The 27,542-nt window shown below is 35.1% G+C and overlaps 1 protein-coding gene across 1 annotated transcript in view; it reads left to right on the forward strand.

Annotated features, from left to right (window-relative positions):
- PDCD10 (programmed cell death 10) overlaps positions 1-25,774 on the forward strand; it is a 32,029-nt gene extending 6,255 nt beyond the window's left edge. The window contains exons 2-8 of the mRNA XM_070944900.1: positions 9,795-10,007; positions 11,048-11,101; positions 13,916-14,033; positions 15,261-15,387; positions 18,461-18,539; positions 18,966-19,048; positions 24,456-25,774. Of these exons, the coding sequence (XP_070801001.1) occupies positions 9,912-10,007; positions 11,048-11,101; positions 13,916-14,033; positions 15,261-15,387; positions 18,461-18,539; positions 18,966-19,048; positions 24,456-24,537 (639 nt within the window). The 5' untranslated portion in view covers positions 9,795-9,911 and the 3' untranslated portion in view covers positions 24,538-25,774. The remainder of the gene's footprint in view (positions 1-9,794; positions 10,008-11,047; positions 11,102-13,915; positions 14,034-15,260; positions 15,388-18,460; positions 18,540-18,965; positions 19,049-24,455) is intronic.
- Positions 25,775-27,542: the final 1,768 nt, after the last annotated feature.

Genomic DNA, 27,542 nt, shown 5'->3' on the forward strand with positions numbered 1-27,542 from the left:
AAAAGTTCTATCTCATAGAGGAAATATCTGGAAAAAAATAAAAATAAAATTAGTTATAAGATTAACTATAACTTGTCAGTTTATAATGCCTTTCAAAATTGCATATAGACCTGATCATAATGATGTATAGAGTTATAGCAATTTAAATGCAATAATGCTTACATTTGAAATAGCTGGCATTTTTGTACAGATGGATTTCCTTTCCTAAGTATACAACATTTTGCACCCTATGCCTTATTGAGATCATGGTGCCTTTTATCATTTTTATTTAGAAAAAGTAATTTTAAAAACCTTTATCTTCATTATTTTATTTGCCTTATCACAATTTACGTATGACATCCAAATCAGAGTCTTGGGTAACTGCAGATCAATACCCACAGCTCAAAGCTTTGAGGGATGCCAAAAGTTATTTGGATAGTTTGCTAAATCTTCACAATTGTTTTTAGTGTTTTTAGTATTACCTGTTGCTTAGAAATACAAAGCTTTTTATAGTTTGATGCTTGGCTATCTGCAGAATCACATGTCCCCACTAGAATCAGGCTTAACCTTGATGTTAGGAGAAGCAGCATATTGCCTCTGTTCTTTTGGAGGTCAGGAGTGTTATTTTTCAGGGACAGGTTAGCCCTCTGGAATGTCACCCATTGGAGATTCATCTGTCTCCAACATGGTTCACCTTCTAGAAGATCTAAAGAGAGCATTTTTGGGGAGCCCTCCTACAAGAGGCTATAAACTGTGCTTGGGCTTTATATTATCCCTATGTTTCTGTATTTTATTATATATGTTTTACTTTGCTATCTTATTGTGGTAAAATACAAATACGAACAATAAGAAATATTGATACAGTGATACCTCCGTATTCTGTTGCTTCAAAACTCATCGAATTTGGTACTTGACTCATTTTTACATGAAAATGATGTCCTGATACACATTCTTTGTTTGGTACTTGATGTATTGCAAAAGGAAGCAGGGGACAGGAAGTCGGCCATGCTGGGAAGGATACTGACATAGGAAAAGGGACAAATAGGAAGTCCTTCCTGGCTGAAACAAAGGGTCACATGCTTAGTCACATGGTTTGTTTGGTATTCGTCCTTTTTAGTACTCTTTGCGTCTCCCAGAACCAATTAAGGATGAATAATTAAGTTTAATAAATTAATAATAGATGCAAAACCTGTAGCTCCTTTTCATCTTCCATCTTAAACTATTACTAAATGATATTCCATTGTTTACACAGAACAAAGCATTGAAAACTTACATAGTAGTTTGCTTTGTAATGTTTCATTTGGCCTGGTAGTGATTATGCTAATTTTGAAATAAAGTTAATTTCTAGCATAGTTATGATTATTTCACATTTTTCTAATAACCAGAAGGTTGGTTCCTTTAAATCTGCCATCTTTTTTTGTTGAACTGGAATTTCAAGAACTTTAATTAAGGCCTAGATGTTGTGCCCATTCTGCATGGCATAGTGATAATGATGATGTGATCCTGTACACATGGTTTTTTCTAGATGAGATAATCTGATTCTTAATATCTATTTTTGAGATTCCAATTCTTTAAAAATTGGCTTTTTACTATGTAAAAAGTATTCTTTCTTTCTGAAAGTAATATTTCAGTATTCTTTCACAAATTACTATCTTCATTTTGATTCAAATTTCAAGTCTACAAATACGGCAGATACCTAGGAGTTTAATGCTGACATTTATATATCTTAAAGAGATACATGAGATAATAACATTGCTATATAAATATATAGTTATATTTTGTCATCCTTAATATAATATCTGCTTCAGTACTTCAGTCCTCAAAATCTACCAAATAGCTGGTATTGTGGAGAGTGGCCATGTATGATGGCTTGCACAGCATAAGCATTAGAAAAGGAACAAAAATTCAAAGGAACAGCCAAACTAAGGCCACCTGATGATCCTTGAAGAACAAGTCAAATAACACAGACTAGGCTGTGGTCTTTCCTTTGTTGTGAAGGAAAGCAGTTTACGTATGAAGAATAATGGCATTTAGAGAATTAGGAATGAAAAGCTGGAATCAATGAATTTGAGCTTACTTTATAAACTTCCTTGTTGTTAATTCTGTAATCTGGAAGTGGAATTTTGGAAAAGATCCAGATACCTTTGAAATTTGTTGTGATGTTGCCTTGTATCTGAAACTAGTAATGTTATCATTTGTCACCCTGCAGGTCAGGAGCTTAAAACAATTCCACATCTGTATCTTAAACTATTTTATCCGCAGATGTGAAAAGTATTTAGTATCTGCATTACTAAATAAATGGATTAAAAATAAAAAAAAATATGTAGCTCATTATTGAACTGTGAAGTCCTTGGTGTTTTCTGAGTTTAGTTAGTTTGCAGAAGTTTCATTAGCCATAAGATAACATAATTAGTGCCAACAAGGATGGGGTTTGCTCCCTGTTTATATACAGTAGCTTGCCCTGCCAATTTTGGTGGAGGTGTGGTTTTTTTTTCTCCCCTTGGTGGTTTTTGATTAGGATATTGTTTTCAGCTTGATTGCTTGTCTGGTTTAATCCCTGCTTATCTGGGTGTTGGCCGCTGGAGAGAATATGTTCTGGTCTTTTTGTTTCCTTCTTAGCTTTTTGTTGTCTCTTAAATGGTCAGTAAATATAGTTTATTTCTATGTATTTATTGATGGCTGATTTGTCTGAATGCCAATGGCTGTTAACAGTCCTTAGGCCATATGTTCAATTTGATTAGAATTTTCCAATTTTATAAAACAATGCACTTCATTAATATTTATTATTTTATGATTATTGATACCAATGTCATGCCTATTAAGAATTCTTTACATATATTTTAAACTTAAATACATTTTTTGAGTTCCAAGTTTAGCTATTGTCAAAAATTCTAACTAGCCACTGCAAACTTTCTTATAAATGATTATTTCTATCAAAATAAAGTTTAGAACTCTTACATGCCAACTTGCCTTGGCAGCTGTTTATATCTTGGCCAAATATATAACTGCAAGTTTCTATTTGCTTTTCTCTTTGGCTTGCTTGCTGAGAGTGCATAGAAAATTCATCAAGGTTAATTACCTTGTTGTAGCTTTCCTTAGGCTTTTGTCTGTACACTAAATTTATTGTTGTACAGCTTGAATTCTTTTTCTTCAAAATACCTTTACTACTGAAGTACAGAAGTTTACATAGATTATTTCAAGCAGTATTTTCAAATTATCACTTGAAAACTTGTTTAACAGCATATCTTCCTTGTCCTCTGTCATGTAGTAATATTATTACTTCCTTTAAATTTATGTATAGAAAGCAATAATAATAAGACAAATCCCATATGCCATCTCAGGCTGCATCACTTGTCAATTTAGTTAATGTTATTCCGTGCTAAGGTAATTTATTTATATCCGTTTTCCAGTTACAGAGGCTAATAATTAATGTTCACTTAAACGATAACATTTGGCATATTTGTGGGTAAGAATCTCTTGATCTCTAGTGGTTGGTGAAATGAAGATAATAGAATTAGGGATAGTTAAAGATACCAACTAATAGTAAAGATATCTAGTGTGTATTTCCTTTAATTAATTACATGCTATCATTGCTGAAAAGACTAGAGAACTAAACATTTTGCTAATAGAAAGTAACTTGACCTATTCATAACAAATAAAATAGCTAGTTCTATTTCTAAAACTCAGTTACAGACATACCAGGCAATGATTCTTTAAAATCTTAGAAAGAATTTACCAGCAGGAAAATTAGCAAGAAGTGCTTGCCCACGCTTGCCCACTGCTCATATGAGTGGGGCTGCACATACTCTCGGCTGCCAATTCCACGGCCCAGTTCTGAAGGGCTCAAGGCCCGGTAATGGGCCACAGCCTGGAGATTGGGGACCCATGCTATTAGTTCACTTGCATGTTTATATTCCAAAGTTGGAATATTGATATGCATAATGTTATCAATTTGAAGACAAATAATTTGAAAGCTACAATCTCAAATGATTTGAAAGCTACACACACAAATATAAGTTGTGCCAATTATGGCCATCTTTTCTGTGAATGACTGTGATATGATGAAAAATTTAATCTACCAGGCATTTAGAGTTCCTATATGGAATGTTTCATTTTCATGACATGAGTGACCTTCTCAAAACCATACTTCCTCTTTATATGTTTTACCTCAATCAACATTTGTTGAGAGCTCCTGTATTTTTAAGTTATCTTAAGGAGCCCTAATTGTGCAGAGGTTAGAATGCAGTATTGCAGGCAAAACTCTGCCCACAGCCTGGAATTCGATCCTGACGGGGCTCCAGGTTAACTCAGTCTTTCATCCTTCCAAGGTTGATAAAATGTGGACTCAGATTGTTGGGAGTAATATGCTGACATTGTAAATCGTCCAGAGAGTTCTGTAAAGCACTGTGGAGCGTTATTTAAGTCTAAGTGTTTCTATTTCTATTGCTATCTTCTGTTCATGCATTATTATGGTCAAAACCTTTTTCACAGTATGGGATGTTTATGAACATTTGTGAATACAAATGCTACTAACTTAGTAAACTTAGGCAGTTTGGGGAAAATTCAAGACTAAGTTCTATCCTTTTTCTTTTGCTCTTTGTGACAGAATTTTAAATCTGGCTGAAGCTGTCATCTAGGGAGTACTTTTTTTTTCTTTCCTAACTTGTGTCCCTGTTGTCCTGTATAGGTTTTTTGAAATGAGATTTCAAGTGGTTTGATTGATAGCTGAAATGGATAGAACCTTTTAAAAGAATCATGTTTTTTATCTAGCACTGCAGTTTTTTCTGAAAGTACATTTATAGAATGGAAAGCAATTTCATCTAATCAGGATGCACAAGACATGGCTTTCTGTAGATTAGTAAAACCCTTGTTTCACATTCTAGGTTTGTGTTGGGTGACTTATAGATAGAGGTGACTGAAATTCTATTAGCATTTTGAACTTGACCCTAAAAATTTTGTAAGAATCCATAGTTAACAGTGAGTCTTCATGTGGTAATTTCTAATACTTTTTAACTGCTTCACGTGGCAAAGGTCTAATATAGCTTCTCATCTATATCTTTGGCTTGCTAAAAAGCATTATGGGTAACGTTCAGAGTGAGTACAATCCAAAAGAAAAATTATTTTGCTATGGGACATGAATGGATAGTTGGGAATGAGATGAGAAGGTACAGAAGAAGTCATTGGAGAAATAAGGGGAATAGCAAAGTATTTGCTTTAAAAAGATCTGTTAGTTTTGAATCTGTGGTCTAAGCCATTTATATGTGTGCACAGCAAAGGAATGAATATTTTAAAGCATGATTGATTTGATAAAAAGATTGAGATAATCAATGAAGGATACAAAAGAACTAAAATATTTTGAATGTGGGACAGTATTTTGTTGATTATATTAAGAGCAGATATCTGGAAAAAAGTGGATGTGGAAGGAAAGTGAAATGAGCTAGAGTGAAATAGAAAGATTATAGGAAGAGAAAGTACAAGTTATGTATGAAAATATATGATAAAAAAATCTAACAAAATGAATGGAAATTGGGTATAAAAAAAGGGAGATGGAAGGTGTTTCAAACAGAATGAAAAGATTTAGTTTAAAAGTTCTAGTAGAAGTGAAATAATAAAATGAAAGAAGGTATAGGTGAGAAAAATGCATATAAGAGAGTTAAAAGGGATTAAGTAATTTGAGATGACACTGAAGTATTTAAGAGATTTGCATGGGAATAATACTGATATATTAAAAATGGAATTGAAATAAATGCTTAGTGTCCAAGGAGAGGAAAAGGAGTAAGGCTGCAGGTGTGAATGGTGGACCTGTACAATTTTTTTTATAGAATAGTTATGCAACTTGTGTGTAATGAGTGTGTAAAGACTGCACCATGATTGGGAGAATGCCATTACTGCAAGTTCGAATCTCACCAGGCTCAAGGTTGACTCAGCCTTCCATCCTTTCGAAGTAGGTAAAATGAGGACCCAGATTGTGGGGGCAATAAACTGACTTTGTATAAAAAAGAACACCGCTTTGGGGGGGGGGGGCGCGAAAGCCCTATTAAGCAGGTATATACAAAGTATGAAGGCTATTGCTTAACGCATTGTTAGCCACCCTGAGTCTCCGGAGAAGGGCGGCATATAAATTGAACTAATAAATAAATAAATAAGCTGGTTGTCAATACCAAAACCACAATCACATGACTGTAGAGAAACTGACAGCTGCAACTACAAGGACCATGTAAGAGCCCTTGTTCACTGTAACTTAGTGTAACTTTCAATGGTCACTGAGTGGGTAGTTGTTAACTGAGGACTACCTCAGTTACCTGTAAATGGTAGGGATGAGCAAGGAGCAAGATATGGATGCTTGAAGTGAAGTCAGGGATATGTTGGTTAGGGACATGAATATATATTTTAATGCAAATTCTACTATATTGCTGGCTGAGAACCTGAGTGCTTTTAGGAAATGTTAGATTGATTTAAAAAATATGGAGCGGATATGAATATGAATGCATCCAAGAATAAGATGTTTGACAGAAAAAAATGGAATGATAGACAGTCAGACAGACGGATAGAACAGTGTAGATAAATTAATGTGCTTTGTTATAATATTTACAAAAGAGGGGGAAAGGATGCAGAACTTTTAAGAGGTGCAAATATTGGTAGAAAAGTAGTGTGTGTTATATTATGACATATATTGTAAATGTTCATTAAAAAAAATGGTTTGTATAAGTTTAGTGTGTTTTATCCTGACTTGTTATATGGAAGTTATTTGGTATGCCAAGAGAACCATAAAATTATAATAACAGTGGAAATGGAGTACATAAGAAGTGTGTGTTGTAAACAAGTACTAGGATCAAGAATAAATGGAGGGTGAATTAATGTGGAATACATAACTAATGGCTTGTGACAAAAGAAATGAGTTAATTTTGTCATGTAGTCAGAATGAGTGAAAATCAAATATACGAAAGAAAAATGAACAAGTTAAGAGGAAATCTGAGAAAGTTGTAGATGGATGGAATTAAAGAGAACCTTTAAAAAGAGAAGAACAAAAAAGAATTTCTAAAATTTATATATGTGGAAGCAAAAATGTTTACAAGAATAGAGAGTGGGGAAATGTTTATTGAATGGTATTTGATTCAGTAAATTGGTTTTGATATGTGTCCTGTTTATACAAATTTAGAAGCTGCCTGATTGTCTGGTTTACAGTTAAACAAGAAAAATACAAAAGTGTTGGGGGGTGGGGAGCAAAGATAACCTAAGAAGTTTGAAGACAAATATACAGGTAATCCTCATTTAGTGACTGTCTTGTTTAGTGACCATTTCCAGTTATTCAGATGATGAAAAAATAACGTTAGAACCAATTTTTATATTTATGACCTTTGCAGATCTGTAAAGCAAAGGAAAGTAATAGTGAGATCATAAGCACAATTGCGTTCATTTAGTGACTGCTTCACATAATAACCGAGTTGCTGGTCTCAATTGTGGTATCTAAATGAGAACTATCTGTATTAAAAAAAAAAAAACATCCAATAGGGACTCGTTAATTAACCTGGGAAAATAGCCAGGTCAATGGATTCTTTAAAGTCATTGGGTTGGGAGCCATCTGGATCTCTTGGAAGGCAGGCCCTGTAACTGAGAAGGCATGTTTCTGGCTTTCACTAGATAACACTACTTAATTATTGGGACCTGAACTGCAGCCACTCTGCCAGATCTAATCTGATGCTCAGAAAGAACCAGACAGGTAATCCCTCAAAAAATCAAACCCTATATTAGCAGTGTCAAACTCGCGTTGTCACGGCAGCATCATGTGACGTATCAGGATTATTTTTTTCCTTCGCTAAACCAGGTGTGGGCATGGCCAGTGCGTGACGCATCTGGCCCGCGGGTCGGGAGTTTGACAGTCCTGGCCTATATCATGAAGAGCTTCATACATCATGTGTCCCCAACCTTGCAGCTTGTGAAGCAGTGGAGTCACATGGATATAACAAGTTATGCTTACTGCTGCCTATGCTGCTGCACTCTGACTTACTGTAGCTTCTGAGTGGTTATTAAGGGCAGGTCCATGTAGAATGTATGAACAATAAACCATTTATAAAGTGAATAAGACATGAGGGATTGTCTCATAGTTCAGGAATGGGCACAGGTTGTCATTAGGTGTATGTGTGCAGAGGCAGTCTTAGCCACAGCTGTCACCTGCTGCTTGAGCTGGAGTTATGAATACAACTAGTTTACACACTCGTCTTGAATAAAGAATTGCAACCTCACCCAAGATCAAAGATGGAAAATCCTTAGACCCAGGGAGCCAAGATATTCTCAGCCACTCTGTCTTGTCAGGATTGAGCTTGAATCGGTGCCTTCCAATGTAGGTTTGTAGAGGATTTTAACAGAATCACTTTGCACAAGATTAAGTGTAATGAGAAAAAAGGGATTACCTTGACAAATAGGAAAAAGAGTTGCAACCAAGACTGGTCAGATAAAATAAATCTTAAATTTGGGCCAGAATTGTAATTGGAGTAAACATCTCAAAAAAGACCCTCCTTAGTTCTCATGAAGATAAAGGCAGGAGGAAAATGCAAAATTATGTTACTATAACCTTTGCAATAAAAATAATATTAACATTTAGGGCTTCAACCAAATTGTTTGCCAGATCCCCAGGGAAAACTCCAATCTTCCTTTTGAAACCAACCAGATACATCAGTTTTCTGGGGCAAGCTAACCTGGCCACAGTCCCATTACATAAATGCACATACAGATTCACCCATTTTTAATCACATATCTTTAATTCCTTCCTTCCTTCCTTCCTTCCTTCCTTCCTTCCTTCCTTCCTTCCTTCTATATATATAAATTGCATATCATTTCTTATTTCAACAGCTAACACTATTTATTTATTTTGTATGGCATACATTTGTCAGGGAGATCTACACTTTATAGAATAGTAGTCCTGACAATCTAATTGCTAGTTTCTTCAGTTTCACGCCTGCACATTTATCCACAGTGCGCCACAGGAGGGAACTAGCTAGCACAGTTCAGGTTGATGACATCTTCCGGGCTTCTTTTGCCAATTTCACTTTGTATCCACCAGGTTCAACGCCAGCTCCTCGTGGCTAGCCTTTCCCACTGGAGTGATACACATTTATCTATTCTCAATAATGCTTGGTTGGGGAGGGCAGGAGCTAGAGGTGAGTGATGGGAGCTCACCCCATTCTGCAGTGCTACCAGAGCTCAAACCGCCGGAGTGTCAAACTATTTCTTGAGCCACTGAGCCATCTAGTGTTACTAGATAACAGTTTGATACGTTTGTACGTATGAATCATTACTATGATTGAGCTATTAATTGCTGGCATATCCTGGGTAGAAATGGAATGTCAGATTTCTCTCTGGTTTAAAGCAACCAATGATTTACAGGTTTGAGTATATTTTTACAATACTGTATAGATATCCAGTCTTAACTTTGGCATTTATGCTGGTAGATTACTTGTTCTTTCAAGTCTCTCACATCTCTTTCCACCTAAGTTGCTATGACATGACTATGCTTACTAACACTGGTGAACAATTATTGCCGAAAACTGTTAAAAATAGAAGTTGTATTCTTTAGTAGTTTAAAGACATTTCAGATTTCTGTTGCTCTTTTCAAGAAACACAAGTGAGAATTTACTGCAATAACTGTGTTAATTACTTACAAGTTGCCTACTAAATGAAACAGATTTAATAGTTTTTACCGAAGAATTAAGTGAATATAGGCTATGCCAACACTGCTGGTAAAACTATTTTGGTACTGGTTGTTTCAAAACTGGTACATCTAGTAATGAACTTTTCTCTCTATCTTCTTTTTTCAGAGCTACATATTCTAAATATTATAAACATCTAACTACAATAAGGAGAAAAAATATAGCTGTAGTTGAATGAGGAATCTGTTGCTTCAGTAGCCTTTTTCTTCAAGAGTGGGTCTTTGAATGAGGATGACAATGGAAGAGATGAGGAATGAAGCAGAGACCACTTCTATGGTTTCCATGCCTCTTTATGCCGTTATGTATCCTGTCTTTAATGAGGTAATAGGTTCAATTTTATTTTCTTTGCATTATAGTACTTGGGAAATGAAGTTTTATTTAACTCGGCTACTATCTTGCTTATATTAGTACTCATTTTCTCCTTATGAGTTCTGCTTCCTTTCTGTCCATATTTCTTGGCTTCATAACAGACTGCTTGGTTTGTTGGCATTTAATTCCTTAATTCTGAGTATTATATTCTACATTTATAAACTCCCAAGATGCATTCCAGCATTATACAAGAGACAGGAATGTAGAGTTCGTTGTTTAATTAACATTCCAGATTAGGCAGACATATTCTATAAAGTAGAAAGGTTTATGCTTTTTGCAGCTACTTGGTTTTATAGAAATGTTTTCTATTAAACATTACATAATCTGTTTGCTTAGATGAGAAACAATAAATGTATTTAGACTTTGAACAAATGAAAACGAGATGGTCTTTCTTTGGTAATTTATCAAGAAAATATTCATATTTTCTGTATTCATAGAAATGGTGTCATTGTTGCACATTTATTTATCTTGATCAGACAGTCTAAAATAATAATAATAAAAAAGACTATATTTTTGGCTTGTCATCTTCTCCCTCCATAGAGTTATTCATGTTTGTTTTCCCTGACACCTATATCAGTAGTATATAGGCAGATTTCATAGAGCATCATCTGTTATACAAACATTTATCTGTTAAATGGTGTATCTATTTATATGTTCCAAATGTGTGGATTTCATCTGCCCAGAATTTTCAGGAATAGTCATGCTGGTTGGGAATTGTAGTCCACACATCCTGAGTCACAAGTTATGGCAGAACATGACAGCAAAACTTTTTCAGATTTAAGATTATTTCACAGATTCATTTTATTGGATATGATTATTTTCTGCTTATAAGAGGCTTGCAGTATTCTCATCTGAAAGAAACAGCCCAGTGTGCCTGAGCTGCAAAAATCTTATCCAGATCAATAAAAATCCTTAGAAATATTAATAAAAATGATAATGTACTTTAACCTCTTATTACTTTTGGTATAACTGTTTATTTCTATTTTTTGCAGCTAGAACGAGTAAATCTATCAGCAGCTCAAACATTGAGAGCAGCTTTTATTAAGGTGAGAATAATATATATTTACTTATATAACACCAAAATATGAATATTTTATATTAAGATATAAACATTAAAATATTGTAAAATTCTGCAAAGTAGATTTAGTTACTAATTCTTACTTTAAAAACCATTAATTGCTTGTCTAGTCTAAGTAAAATGTGTGTAGTCAGTCAGTTTATTTATACACCTTATTTTGCAGAAATAGATATACTCAGAGTGGATAATAGCTTAATATTAAATTTAAAGAATAAGCTGCAATTAAGATAATTAACTCATTGGTTATGTTTCATTTATGTCCATGTTCATTTAAAATCAGGTAACAGAAAGATACAGTAAAATGTTATGAAGCCTTTTAAACTTCAGAAAGATTCTCCTTTTCACCTAAGTCGTTTATCCTGAGATCCTCATGGTACTTCTCTTGTTGGCTGTGAAGGTCTAGGAAAGGAACAGTGCGAAAAGTCCCACCCTGAACATATATCTTCAGTAAAAGAGTGCTGAAGAGATCATAAAGCTCCTTCACAGATGCTCTCAAGTACATACTTATCCAAAAATTGATGTTGATGATGGTTTTGTGGCTTCTCTAATTTATAATTGAGACAATTAAAATCATTTTAATTTGTCTTCTAAAGTTATCCAAAGAAAATCTTGGCCCATAGTTTATTGTCATCGAGTGTATGATTGTACAGGCATTCCCAGGATTAATAATGTCCAATTTACAGATAATACAGATTGTTGGGGGCAATCTGCTATTTACTTTACTGTCTTCGGTGTAAGCCGCCCAGAGTTCTCGGAGAGTGGGCAGCATAGAAATATGACAAATAAAATAAAATAAATTTATGCTTACAAACAGGCTGCCTATTGCTAAAAATGGTAGATAGTATTATCCTTCCTCGAGTCAATAAACCAGTGAATCTGTGCATAGACGTCTGATACACATTTTTATATATAGTCTGGTTTTAGTAGTTTATGAAAACATTGTGTGGCTTCAGAAATTTGTCAGCTCAAAGACGGAAAGAATGCCATCCACCATTTTTACTAATTGGCAATTTGTTTGTAAGTATGAGTTCCGACTTAGATACAAATTCAATTTAAAGGGAGATTGAAGAATGGAACTTGTTCTTAACCTGGCGACTGCCTCTATTTCACAATCTTTTTAAGCCTAAAAAATGAGTACCACTCTGTGATGTTTCTTAAAAAAGGAATAGGGAATTCAGAAAAAATGAGGTTTTGCAGCATTTTGGGACAATGTAATATCTGATTTCTTGCTTGTTTGTTATTTATCCAAGTTATCTAACTTATGGGTAGTTTTAAAAAATAATTCTGATGTAGCTTGAAAAATAAGTGAAAACAGTGAGGATTACTGTCTTTCTTTTTTTCTTTTTTTCTTTTTTTCTTTTTTTCTTTTTTTCTTTTTTTCTTTTTTTCTTTTTTTCTTTTTTTCTTTTTTTCTTTTTTTCTTTTTTTCTTTTTTTCTTTTTTTTAATTTGATTTATATGCCGCCCTTCTCCGGAGACTCAGGGCGGCTTACAATGCGTTAAGCAATAGCCTTCATTCTTTTGTATATTTTATACAAAGTCAGCTTATTGCCCCCACAAACTGGGTCCTCATTTCACCTACCTTAGAAAGGATGGAAGGCTGAGTCAACCTTGAGCCTTGGAGAGATTCGAACCAGCAGAAATTGCAGGCAGCTGTGTTAATGACAGGGTGCACCAAACCACTGTACTATCAAGGTTCTTAATTTCTTAATTTCATTTAGCTCATGTCATAAGGTACAGGTGTCAAACTTGTGGCATCACTTTGCTGTCACATGACATTTTGCGACATTTTTCCCCTTTGCGGACCTGGGGTGGGCGTAGCCTGTGCGTGACGCATCCGGCCTGTGGGCCACCAGTTTGACACCCCCGTCATAAGGGAACAAAAAGTTTTTACAGTTTTTACTTGAGTTATGCGCATTCATCCAACAACTGTTCAAATTTATAGTATTGCTGAATGGATTGTAGTTATGACTACCCCTTGGAATACTAGCTATTGTATCAGCCCCACAGTCATGGGATCAAAATTTGGGTGCTTGGCAATCGACTCACATTTACAACTGATCACAGTGTCCCATAGTCGTATTCTCCTGCCCTGTTCAAACTGCGTCTGCTTCAGCTCCCCCATGTGCCTATCCATCCTCCATCTATGCCTTTTTGACTGCCCTGTATTCTACCACCTACCCCCGCTGCTGCTGCCACCAGCTGACCTTCATCATCACTTTTCTCCTATTGCTGACCCTCGGGCTGGGTGAGGTTGCAGCCTCAGGATCTGCATGGTGAGCGAAGCAGGGAGGTGGAGCCCAAGAGAACTTGCTGGCCCCAATCAGGAAGGAGACTGGAGAATCAAGAGAACCTTGCTTAATGGCCACACAGTCCTCATCTAATGCCCTCAAGGGTTGCCAGAATTCCCATTGCTCAGCTGTGCGATCATGTAACATTTTTCTTAAACCACTTTGCTTCGTAACTGCATATCTGGTCCTAGTTAGGGTTGTAACCTGAGGACTATCTATTTAGTGTGAAAGATAGAAGAAAAAGGAATGACTCACAGAAATAAATACTGCAAAGATATAATTAAAAAAAAGGCTGGGCCAAATTACAGGTGAAAATATTGATTTAGTTCAAGAAATACGGTCTTTGGAGGAAAAAATGGCAGTGCAAAATCAATGTTTATGATAAGGCAGTTCTACTCAGATGTCTTAAAAGTTCATATTGTAGCTTTCTTTGAAGCTGTTCTTTACTTTCAGTTTGTCAGAAGAAATCTGAAATCTCTCTTTGAAATACAGGCAGAAAGGGAAAACCCAGGTCTCACACAAGATATTATCATAAAAATTTTGGAGAAGAAAAGCATTGAAGTTAATTTTACTGAATCTCTCTTGCGCATGGCAGCGGATGATGTAGAAGGTATTTCTTATCAGTGGCTGTTTCCTCATTAGGTTTAGATGGGTTTATTTTTTTAAAAAAAGTTTGTTATTTCTGTTTTGTTCATAAACACAGCTGAATAGATTGTCACTTCAGTCTTTACATTTACTGTTATATATTGTAAATTATATATCCATGGTCATATTTCTTTTGATAATTCTTGTAGCTTGGTGGCTCTGTGCTAGTCTTACTGTGTTTCCCCAAAAATAAGATCCTGTCTTATATTTTTTGCCATCAAAAAAGGCACCAGGTGTTATTTTCGGGGGGGGGGAGGATGTCCACTGACTCGCCTCACTTGCGTGCGTTGCCCCCAGCCTCTTTTTCTCTATCAGAGGCCTTTAGGAAAGGTGTCTTCAGCCGATAACAGAGCTCTGGATCAATCTGAAGTTCTGTTATCGGCTCCAGAGGCCTTCAGGAAAGCCTTGCCTGCTGCAGCAAAAGAAATGGACCAAGGTATGACAGGCCCGGCTGCAACTATCCAAAAGTAAATATTATGGCAGCTTCACCTTCCCATCTCCACCCTAGTTTAATTTTTACCTGTGCACCCTGGAATGGGCGGGGTCTTAATTAGGGCTTATTTTGGGGGTAGGGCTTATTTTGGGTGCATGTGTAAAAAATCAAGCTAGGACTTACTTTCTAAGGTTACATTTTCGGGGAAACATGGTACCTGAGGGGAGGGACACCCAAAAGACATGGCATTATAACTTTTTAAAAAGGCCATAGAGTAGATGATAGCATGGGGGAAGAGTTAAAGAGGTAGAATACAAAAAAATGGGTGGAAGAAATTTCTTGGGAATGGAACAAAATGTATGTTTAGCCAATTTCCTATAGTTCTCACCTCTGTCGTCTTTACTCAGAAACAAGATCCAACCTTCAGAATTTCAAGGAAGCTTTAGAAAGAAAAAGTTTCATCTCATGCATTAGTTTTCATGACTCTGAAATGTCTCTAATATACCTGGGGTACTTGTCATAAATTGTGCTTTAAGAAGGTTATTCTAAATAGTTCAGTTTTGGCTGACATTATATTGATTACATCATTAGAAATCAATAGTCTTTTCTTTACAAAATAGAGTTGGGGTTAATTTAATGTTTTTATTTGTTGCTTGTTTAATTTTAACATGGTTAAGGATGTTGCCAACCCTTTTAAGTTTAATTTATAACTTACTTAGAAAGAGAAATCTATTTATATTTTCTTCCTTCTCCCCCCAGAGTACATGATTGAAAGGCCAGAGCCCGAATTCCAAGACCTCAATGAAAAGGCACGAGCACTTAAACAGATTCTCAGCAAGATTCCAGATGAGATCAATGACAGAGTGAGGTTTCTTCAGACAATCAAGTAAATACTAATCAAACTAAAAAGCTATTCTAAAGTGTGACTTCTTGGACCAGCTGTGGCTTTATATTTATAGAAGAAATACATTTTTGGCTTGCACTGTAATTCTGATTATTACCAATATTTTATAAAATTGCTGTTTTCGTTTCACAGAATTTTTGCTTCAAAATGAATGCTTGCTTACTATTGAATGGCCAAGCTGTGGGTTGGTTTTAGCTGCTGGAGTAATAACCGTGGATATTATAGCTATAGCAATTCTGTCAGTGATCCCTATTCTGTGCCCTTTGTAGTTAAATCCTTTTATTTCTAACAACATAATCCTGTGGCAGTAATGCTGCATCAGACCTGAAATCTTATAAGTCATCTTGGTGAGTTGCCCCTCTTTTATAAATTGCACTTTCCAGTCTTCTCTCACCTAAAATTGCAGTGGTTTTGAATCCTATTCCCCGTTGCTCAGAAATTTTTATCATGCTCTGGATATTAAGTTCACTGTGCTTATTTGGGAGCTGTTTTCTTCCTTTTTGGTTTAGAAACAGAGATCATCTTATCTTAAAATCTTTTCCCTATCTGCAGCACTATGCTTGTTTAATGACTGCTTATCGAGGTTTTTCAAATGTCCAATTGCTCCTTGATAATTCAAATAGATAGATCTCTTAGTACACATAATGTATCCAGAATTGCCATCAAAAAAGATGTATGTGGGTCTCCTTTCACATTTTGGATTACCGTGTTTTCCGGCGTATAAGACGCCTGGGCGTATAAGACGACCCCTGACTTTTCCTGTTAAAATATAGGGTTTGGGCTATACTCACCGTATAAGACTACCCCTCTTCCAACGCACACCAAATAAAAATTAAAAAACATCAACTGGCTCACCCACAATGTAAAAGCAGCTGTGCTAGACCCAAAATGGCCCTGCAACAAGCAGGAACCTCACACAGCCACAAAAAGCCCAAAAAAACAACTTTCACACTTTACACACACACAACACAACACAACTGGCTCACCCACAATGTAAAAGCAGCTGTGCTAGACCCAAAATGGCCCCTGCAACAAGCAGGAACCTCACACAGCCACAAAAAGCCCAAAAAAACAACTTTCACACTTTACACACGCACAACACAACACAACTGGCTCACCCACAATGTAAAAGCAGCTGTGCTAGACCCAAAATGGCCCCTGCAGGAACCTCACACAGCCACAAAAAGCCCCAAAAAACAACTTTCACACTTTACACACACAAAATTCCACATACAGCTTTGTAAGATTTTGTGTGTTTGTGTAGTTAGAGTGAAACACTACAGAAACACACTAAATCTCAGTAAGACTACTAGAAAATAAAATTACACGTGTACTTTATCGTAGAATAGGAATACATTTTTTTTCCTTATCTGCAACATTTTAGTAAGCCATGGTAATGCCCAGAAGATTAGAGACATGATAAAAAAATGCATGCTCTCATCTGGGTTTTATCTAACATTGTAACAGGAAAACTTTTTTCTTTTCTTGGAGTTCATTTTTCTAGGATTCAACTCAATAAAAGGGAGATAAATGTCTGTGTGAGTTCATTGCTTCTTTATAACTCTTGTGTAGAAGATTATAATGTAAAAACGGAATTTTATAGTGATTTCAGTTATTAGTAGCTCAGGTACCTCATTAGTGAGGTTTTCATACTCCACATGCATTGCTATAGGAATTAAAAGGGCCTTTTCTTCAGTCCAGTAATGAAAACAATCCTGTGCAATGCAAGTTAACAGAGAACTATAGAATTAATTGTCTATTGGATTAGTTACCTGGTTGCCCACTCACCAATGCAACTCAGAGCAACTAGCAAAAAATTTAAACCCACAACTGTTTCAACTAAAAACCTAAAGTATCTGCCAAAGACAATTTATACATTCAAATAATTGAATATATGGGTTTATGTAACCTCCTCACCTAGTTATTGAGATTAGAGTCAATCTATATAAATTTGAATTGTTCATAAGTTTATTTTGATATAAATATCTTCCATAAAGTCTTCTCTTTAATAATACATTGAGAGATTTTCTGTATTACTTCATGAGTGAAACAAAATGCAAATGTTTACTGATTGGAGCAAAGTGCTCATGTATATATTGCTGGGGACTCAGGGCTTTCCTCTCCTGGATCAGTTTGAAAAGTCCATGGGGAAATATTAGTTTTAATTTCCTCACACATAAAACAGAGATACTGATATTAATACAGACATGTCCCAAAAGGGACATTTTGAAGGATGTTCATCAAATAAAAGGTTAGGCAGATGACAATTGACACACCCCTGCGACCCAAAAGACAAACAACCATGGTAGAAGATTTTTTCCAAACTCTGTTTTCAACTTAGCAGTGGTTTTAAGTTAATATTGTAAATAAGAGTTTTATCCTCTCTGTAGATTAAACTGCCTTTTCTCTCTTAAATGATTTCTTTCTCTTACTCCCACACAGAGTGGTTTCATTATATTGTAAGCTTCAAATCTAGATGAAATTGTATCCATTAATCTTAGGACCAAAGATAGTTGCCATTGAATTATTTCAGGAATATATACTATGGACAGTTTTTTTTTCCAGTTAGTGTAGCTTTAATTAAATAACATTTACTTTTATTTAAATAAAGATGGATGGGACAAGATTTTAGCCTCAATTCATGAGAACAGTACTTTCAAGATAGTTCAAAGTAGATCAGAGCAATCTTTCTTTATTCAGTCTAAGATATCAAAAGTCAAATCTATGCAATTTATAACTATACATATTGAAAATTGTTCCAGGGAAAGGCCTTTGATTGTAAAGGTAAGCCAAGGCTCCTGCTGCTTCAGAGTATTGTTCTGTAATTTCCAGATGCTAGTTTTCCACGTATGAAGAATGCATTAAACGTAATTTAGATTTTGAAGTGCCATATAATTTAATTAGCTCTTGTTGTTTCATCTTGCTGTGCATATCTAAAACTCACTATATATGACAGGAAATCTTTTAGAAATACATTTCAAACATAATTTTGAAAGTGATTAAAATTCTGCAGCTTCACTTTAAAAATTGCAATTATATTTTCATTACCAAACAGGGACATTGCCAGCGCAATAAAGGAACTTCTCGATACAGTAAATAATGTCTTCAAGAAATACCAATATCAGAACCGGAGGGTATGTGACTCAATTTCTACTATAGTGCCGCATCAGAAATATAATTAAGCACAAGCATTACAAATATACGCAGCTTCATGTTCAGATAATATGAATTGTAAACATAATTTTTCAATTAATACAAACTGGCAAATAAAAAGACAATCATGATGATGAATAGAGATTTTTCAGTCTATGTGGATTTTTAAACAATAATGACTGCTTTAAGGTTTAATATAATTCTTATTTGTAGAATTAATACTTTACAAACATTAAGCAAAAGTCACTTGTAGAAGCACATTTTCATCATTTAAATGGTGAATTTTGCCACTTCCAACATTTACTGTATACCTTTTCTCATCTTGTTCTGTGTTCATTGACTAAAAAATATGATGTTTGAGAAAAATGAAAATTTTAATTACTATTTATTTACATAAACTTTTTCAGGCACTTGAACACCAAAAGAAAGAATTTGTAAAATACTCCAAAAGTTTCAGTGACACTTTGAAAACTTATTTTAAAGATGGAAAGTAAGTATATATTTCTTTTTTAATTGACTTAGTAACTGTTTTCTTTTTCCTTTTGTATTAATAATTTGTACTCCAAAGAGCACACTTTGCAATAATCTTAACATCTTAATTGCTCCCATCAGTTCCAGTTTAGCAAAGAATGAAAAAAATTGGCCAGATTGGAACATTTGCTTTTTAAACTTAGGCATCAATGAGTCTACTTAATTTTTAATTCTCCTTGGGAATCTACAGTATCACTGTTCTAATAGCAATTATGTCTTCCTTTTCATCTTTGCTAAAAACAATCTTAGGAGGGAACACATTCCCATGGGGACCCCTAACAGATGGGGCGGAGTGGGTGGTCAGAAGAGATTTGCACGAAAGCGGGCTATCTATTGTCTCTGAAGCTGTTCCTTGTTCTTTTCAGTACTCTGTTTTTTGTCTCTCTCTGATACCTTTCGTTCTCTTTTCCTGCAAAGAAAGAACATACATCACTTACTAGAGGCTGGAAATAACCTCTTACAGAGGGCTTTGGAAGCAGACTAAAATTACATGAAATTAGACCAAAGACCCCATGTCGATATATAGAGTAACACACTCTTGTTCACTCTGTCATAACATAAAATAAATGAAATTTTCAAAATGGAAATTTTCACAAGAGCATTAAGACTCAGCTATCAATTATTTCATATTGCCTCCAGAAGTTGTGAATGCTCCAACACTGGAAGTTTTTAAGAAGATGTTAGATAACCATTTGTCTGAAATGGTGTAGGGTTTCCTGCCTAAGTAGGGGGTTGGACTAGAAGACCTCTAAGGTCCCTTCCAACTCTGTTATTCTATTCTATTCTACTCATATTTATGATTGCTATGATAAAAGACTTTTAACAATCTAATAAAAGAAGGGAAATAATGGGAATTTTTCCTTGTCTAGAAACAAAGATTTTCACATGTCAAAATGAATGACAAAATTTCTATGGTTATAAAGTCAAGATTCTCTAGTCGTGAGGGGGGGTTAGGGAAGAAGGGAGGAAAAGGGGGAAAAACTTGTATTTGAAAAACTTTTTCAATAATAAAAAAAAAGATTCTCTAGTTGATATAAATTTCTGGTGAATGTATGAACATGTCTAGGAATGTAGAACTCTTTGGATCCAAAACCTGAAAAAAGTGCTTCAGAGTGAATGTGCATGCATCTCTTGGCACATCCTTAAAGGAGTTGTGGCTTTTCCTGGGCTTTAAAGAGTCACCAAGAGGTGTGGCATTACCTGTTTTTTTTAACCTTCCAACTGAAACCACTTCACATTTCTAGACAAATCTGTGTGGTTTTCTTAAGAATAATGTAGAGTTTGCTATTGTCTTCTCCTAGCAATTTTCTTTTTAATGGCTCAATCTAACCTGTAGCCCAGACTTATATTCTCTTGGGTCTCTAGTAGTGCACTCTGACTCTGTTGTTTTTATAGGAATAGAGAAAGTTGGCTACATGCTTGCTGCCTCCTACTGACTATGAGCTAAATGGGATTTCCACAACAGAAAAATAATTTATTTTCAAAGGCTGATAAAAGGGAGAATCACCACTCGCATCTAAGTATGATAGCTGTTGCTTAGATACAGAGTCACTGTGTGCTTCTGAATAACAATTGTTGGAGGAAAAATCTGGAGGGGAAGACTGTTGTATTTCGGCTCTTTTTCCAGATTTCCTAGAATCATCTGATTGGCCATAATTGGTTACAGGACATTGGGCTCCCTCGACATGGTATATGTAGTAGCAGGACATTTGTCTGGTTTGTACGTAAATATGAGACCACCTGGAATTCCAGTACTGTTGGCAATTAGAATTTGGGGGGGGGGGGGAATGGGAACAGGGCAGTAGCAAACTCCTAATGCTTCCAAGCTTTACATAAATGCAAGTTACATAAATATAGTCCCAAGTTCTGTGTGGGTATGAAAAAGAGAAGCAAAATCTATGAGTAGCGCTTTGAAAGCAATAGAATAAAATCCATATTAGAAGCCGCCGAAGAACAATTTTAATACTGTGTAGTAAGGAGGAAAAATCCCATCTGTTCTTTGACCTTGCTTGTGATTGTAGCTAGCCGAACAATGCTAATACCCCAAAAGTCTCCAGGTTTTTTTTCCACTGTTCCATTTATTTAGCATTTATAGTAAGACATTATTCTGAATTATTAATATGCATCCAAGGAATTAACTTTGTTTGCTCATGGATAAACAAAGAAAGTAAAGTAGATTTTGGGGGTGGGGGTTGTTTTCTGGGTTTTCTTTTTATTTAAATAGAAATAGAATAGAGTTGGGAGAGTTCAATAACAAAATCCATTTAGTTATGAATTTCAGTTCAGAAATGGAAATTAAACATACCAGATGGGTGGCTATCTAATCTCCATCTGCCCACAATCATCTCTCTTTAGATAGCTGACCACACTGTCAAAGTATTCTTAGTCTTAATATATAATTTAACTTCCCCTGATTTAAGTAAGAAGTAACAGACTGCAATGTTTTGTCCTCCAAAGTGCTATCATATCCCTCCTGGGTCATCTTTCATGAATGCTGAAATGTTAAAAATATTCTTCTCCTTCAAATTCTCTTCAATGAAATTAATATGTAATCCCTTGATTGTTGTTGTTACTTGTCTCTGAAGTTGTTTCAACTTTTTACGAGTACAGGTAATCCTCAATTTATGAACTTTATTTTTGGCAAAGACATTTGGGAGAATGGGTTTGCCCTTAACAGCATTTGCTTATCAACCACAAATTTACTTAATGACCACTCTGATTTGCTTCACAAACATTACAAAAAATGTTGGGTGCCTTGACTTATGACATAAGTTATGATTTATGAGCAGAAATCCAGTCCAATTTGCAGTCGTAAGTCAAGGACTACTGCTATATTTTTAACCCAGTCTTAAAGAGGAATCTGATCAGAGGTGAATGGAATGAAACTATTATTCTCCATTATTTGGAAATTTATGCTGTCTAAAATTGCATTTGCTGTCTTCATAACAGCATGCATTGCTGATTTAGATGCAGTTATAACTACAGCACCAAAATCTTTTCTCACAAGTGCTTGTTACCAAGCTAGTATCTTCCCTCCTATATTTGTCCATTTGGTGTATATTTTCTGAGTTAAGAACTTTGCATTTATCTCTGTTAAATCCCATTCTGTTGCATTCTACCCATTTCTACAACTATCAATATTGTTTTGAATTGAATTTGAATTTTTGAAGTCCTAGTTTTGTATAATATATAAATTTGATAGGCATTTCTACCTCTTCACTCAAATCCTTAATGAAGTATTAAGGGCCACATTTGATCTTTATGACACACCACTTGATATCACAGTCCAATTTGTTGCAAAAACATGGATGAGCATTTCTTGATTATAATTTTCTAGATCTAGGTATATATCTACTTAATTATTACACTGTCCAACCCACACTTAGGTAATGTTGTGAGGTACTCTTATTAATTGCTTTGGTCATGTTATGTTTTATAACAATCTGTTAAGGAATTTACCTAATTAACCAACAAAAATGTTTCATTGTTGAGAAATGAGTGCTAGTTTCTAACAATTTTGGGGTTTTTTTTCAAGGATACCTACCTTTTTATGGTTTATTTTAGGATTTCTACAAGTATTGAGATCAGAACAACTGTTCTAGATCTTGCTGGATTTTTCTTTCCCCTCTTTTTTTGAAAGTAGTACTGAATAGTAGGGATCAAAAGGTGCTTTATTTTTCTGTAGGATTTCTGAAACATCATACTTGAATTCAGAAAGACAGTCATGTAGGTCCCTAAATAAAACAGGATGTAATTAATTTCTTCCTAGAGATTTATTTGGAAACAACTAAACACAAGTGGATTTGAGTAGGACTGCCTTTTCTTTGTTAACTTAACAGCATTTTACCTTCACTGGGCAGCTGCTCTATTGATTCTTTTTCCTTTTATTTTGAGCATATTTAAAGAAACTATTTTTTGTGTTATTTTTAGTACCTTTTACCCTAATCTCAGTTAATTCTGAGCTTTTGATTTCCTGTATGTAGTTTATAGCTGTGCCCGCTGTATAGTTCTGAGTCAGTTGTACTTTTCCTTCTTTTATGATGTGGATCTCTTTTCTGGCTTTTTCCTTGTGTTAATTTCATTCTAATATCAATATAACCGTTCAGAGTTCTGCCTTTAGACCATCAGACTTTATTTCTATGTTCTTTATCAACTTTTAATTTCTGTCATTAGTTTTTCCAGTGTAGGTAATCTCATTCAAAATGTGTTTTGAAAAACCCTTTGGGATCTAATTTATTTGAATGTGTATAAATTTATAATTGTCTATAATGCTTCTTTTGACTGAAAAGATAATATAAACAGCAAGCTGATGCCTCAGATGGCTCCTTTCCAGTTCCTTCAAAACCTTGCTACAATTTTTACTGATTTGTTACAATTATCAAACTCTGTCTTAACATTATAATCCTTAATGTAACAGAAGAGGCAAATGATTAACAAGTTGTGGAGTAAACATCTTCACTATAGCTTATAAATTTCTTTCAAGTGTATGTTCCTCATCAGCCCAGAAAACATGAGCATTTTCAGCCAATATTGCACAAATTTTACCATTATCCTACAAGATTCTGGGTTTTTTTTATTTTCATGATCTGGAAATAATATTTCCTGATAAACGTATCTGTGGACTCCTTTGCTAGTTTGTCTACTTTCCTCACTGAACATTTTTAAAGCAGTGAATGTGAATGGGTGTTTTTACCAGATTGCAAGGTTTTGGAATAACTAGCTTTTATAAAAGAGGGGGAATTCATATCCCAATCCTACATGCCGTTTTGCATAACTAGGATCACTTTAGCAGGAACTTGATTGATTTACAAGCGAATGGTATGTATCAATAGAAAAGAATATTTGTAGTTCAAGGTTGAATTGGGGTCCTTGAGCAATCTGAGCTCAGCACTGGTGATGTTACCTAGCTGGGTAATGAAACGTCTGCAAGAAAGCAACAAGTTCAGAGAGCACCAAGGATCCCACGGGATACACTTGTATTCAGAAACAATGCCCATTGAATTCATTGACCCTGGTAAGTAAGGATAGGATTGCAATGCAGTAACCTGGTTCTTTAACTACAACATTTAGTTTTGTATTGTGATTTAGCTCTTAGGGTTTAATAAAGAATTCAGTATTTTTTTCCCATTTAAGAAAACACCTCTAATTATTTTCAGAGTTAAGAGTATTAAAAAACCTTCAACCAGAATTTCATATTGTTGAACTTCCTTTGTGAATTATTGTTGTATATTTAAGTACTGCACTCCAGAAGCAGTGCATAGGATTTCATTGTAAAAATTAATTGTATTTAATATGATTGCTTTCTATTTTGTATAAGCTTATCTTGTTGCTAAAATATATCTTCTTTCTGTTTTTCTTTACATTAGGGCAATAAATGTGTTCATAAGTGCCAACCGACTAATTCATCAAACTAACTTGATACTCCAGACCTTCAAAACTGTGGCCTGAAAAAAAAAACTGTATATGTTGAGAGCTGTACTTTTCAATGACGGATAGGATACCTTTATATGTAAACTTTAAAGTTTTGACTGTGTAAATTATCAATCCCAATTGAAGGGACTTAATGCAGGATTTTGAATGGGATTTATTGCCATCTTACACCATATTTTTGTAAAAACATAGCTTAATCATAATCACACAATGAAGATTTTGCATCACTTTTTTGCTATTATTCTTTTCAGAATTATAAGCCAAAAGAATTTACGCCTTAATGTGTCATTATGTAACATTCCTTATAAGAACTGTAAATATTTGGTGTTCTGTTTCTGACATTTTAACTTGAAAGCGAAAAACTGCAACAGAATTATGTATTTAACAATATTGGTGGCAAATATTCAATAAATAGTTTACATCTGTTTATCTCTATAATTTTATCCCATAATGGTGTCCTTGAAGCTAAAATCAGCGGGGAGATGTACATATGTCTTCAGAGTTCATACAAAGAATGATGTCGTTTTAAGAAGATCGAATCTTCAAAGTTTCCTGCACAGAAATTTACTCTTAACTACTGAGTCTTTCCCTCAAAGCTTGATTTTTTTTTCCAAATTATTTTTAAAGTAAATTATTATATTACCAAAGAACTCATCATTAACGGTGGCGTGAACTGCAGGACCTCTTTGGGGAGTGATAGTAGGTGTGCAGTTGTCAATAAATAGTTTTATATATATGAACTTATGCAGCATCACTGTTAGTACATTTGATAAGTTTCCCCCAAAATAAGACATCCCCTGATAATAAGCCCAATCGGGCTTTTGAGCACATGTTAATGAGGCCAAGCGCTTATTTCAGGGTTCAAAAAAATATAAGACAGGGTCTTATTTTCGGGGAAACACAGTACCTAGTGCCAGGGTATGGGGTATGTTTGTTTCGCCTATACAACCTGTGAAAATTATTCAGAATTGGGAGACTGTGATTTATTAAGAGGTGTATTTCTGAGCTATTCACAATCAGCAATGCCTCCATTAGATAAATGGAGTACATTCCTTGGTGTACTAATTTAGTTACACTGAAAATTAAGAAATTACTTTTGTTGATGTAAATATTCTGGTGGGAATATCTCTAGCATTTGGCAGTGTAACAGAAGCAAAAATTGAGTTTGCCCAAAGGAGTTTGGCATTTAATTAATTTTGATAACAAAAAACCAATGAAGGAAAGAGAGGTGAAGATAACATGCAGACTACCCGTATCACTGTGCTGAAATTATATTTAATAAAGTATTGCAGTTATATCAATGCAAGAGATCAAGTCTACTCATTTGGGCAATGGTGCTATTTAATATGTATGTTTAAATAAATGGTTTTAATATCTATGCTTTTTAATATTAGTATAACAATCTGAATGATCGCTACTCTGAGCTGTCATGATAGGATTGCTGATTTCCAACAGAAATTCATTCATTTGTTGTAGAGCTGTTATGCTAGGATCTCCTTTTTACATCTGACTTAGTGAACAGCTTATCTATATTGTGATTATGCGTTTGTGTCATTTTCTCCTTTCACCACTACTACTGCAAGAAAAATAAGAATAATCTTTTGCAGTGTCTTAGTTAAACATTGGTTATATAACTCTTTTAATAGAGGTTTTTTTGTACATTTTTGTAACTGAAAAATCTTCAGCATCATGTATATGTAGTCCTCAACCTATGACCATGATTGAGCCAAAAATGTGAGAGTGATACTGATAAAAGAGGTAACAACACAACCTGACCTGACTTTATGACCACATCATGGCTTTCCCCAGTGGGATTGTTAAGGGATTGTGCATGTTGTAATGGAGCTAAAGAACTGACTTCCAAAGGGAGGCAGGCAGCTCTCTCAAAAAAGCTGAGTAAAAGTACATTTTCATCCAGCCTCTTTGAAAGCAAAAAATATTGCATGCCAGAGAGATTCTGCTCTGCAAAAGAGGACCTTCTTGGTGGTGGCCACTTCTCTGTGGAACATATTCCCTCTGAAGTACGATTGGTCCCCAGCCGGCTACTTTTTCTTTCTTTTTTTTTAGTTTTATTAGATTTTTATTTTTAAATATACATTAATATCTAAGAGTCTCTTCCTGGATTTTCTTCTCTTTGTTTCTTTTAAAGTTAGGGTCTACATAAAAAAAAAACTTCTCACCCAGCTCCAGGCACTGATTATCTACACCTCCTGCACATTTCTTTGTTGCCTCGGCTGCCCAGCTTCACGGCCGCCATGATGGCTGCCTCTTCTTGCCAAGGGTGAGAGGGAAGAAGCCCTGGGTCAAGCAGGAGAGTTGCGGCTCTCTCCAACCTTCAGGACACCCCTCTTCACAGAGTGGCTTTAGCTCCTTTCAGAGCCCTCCAACAAGGAGAACTCGGCGTGGGAGCACCGAGACCCACTCGTGTCCGATCTCGACATGACGTCAGCCGGAAGTCAGCATTGCTACTTTTTCAAAAGGCTAAAAGACCTGGTTTTGTCAGCGGTGTGGGGACCACAAATTGAGCTGATCAAATGGTTGATTTGATTGTGTTGCTTCCATGGGTGTGGGGTTCTATAGGTTTTTATGTTGTGGGTTTTTAATGTTATAAGCCACTCAAAGACACCCAAGTGTGGATTGGGCATTCATATAAGTTTGTTAATAATAAATCTGGCTGGCAATTTTTGCCCTAATGTCATCCCTGCTTCTGGGACATCTTCAGTTTGCCAGGTCCTCACCACAAGCAAGTCTCTGAGCTTGGTTTTCATTTCACAGACATGTTATTGTAATACAAAGTATTGTTTAGTGACTGTAACAGTTGTCCTGTTAAATCTTGGCTTGTGTAAGTATTGTGTGTTCTTGATTACAGTATTCTTGCTAATCTAAATGCTAGTTTCTCTTATCTGGGTATTGGTTAATAGGTATACGATAAGAAAGTGTTCAGGGCTCCTGAAATTATGATGTTAAATTTCAGCAGCACAATGGCAAGTATTCAGCAATGCGATTTTGGCTGCTGAATATAA

This window comes from Pituophis catenifer, unplaced genomic scaffold (genome assembly GCF_029215685.1).
Source record: "Pituophis catenifer annectens isolate HBS135680 unplaced genomic scaffold, rPitCat1.0.hap2 SCAF_6, whole genome shotgun sequence".
Classification (NCBI taxonomy): domain Eukaryota; kingdom Metazoa; phylum Chordata; class Lepidosauria; order Squamata; family Colubridae; genus Pituophis; species Pituophis catenifer.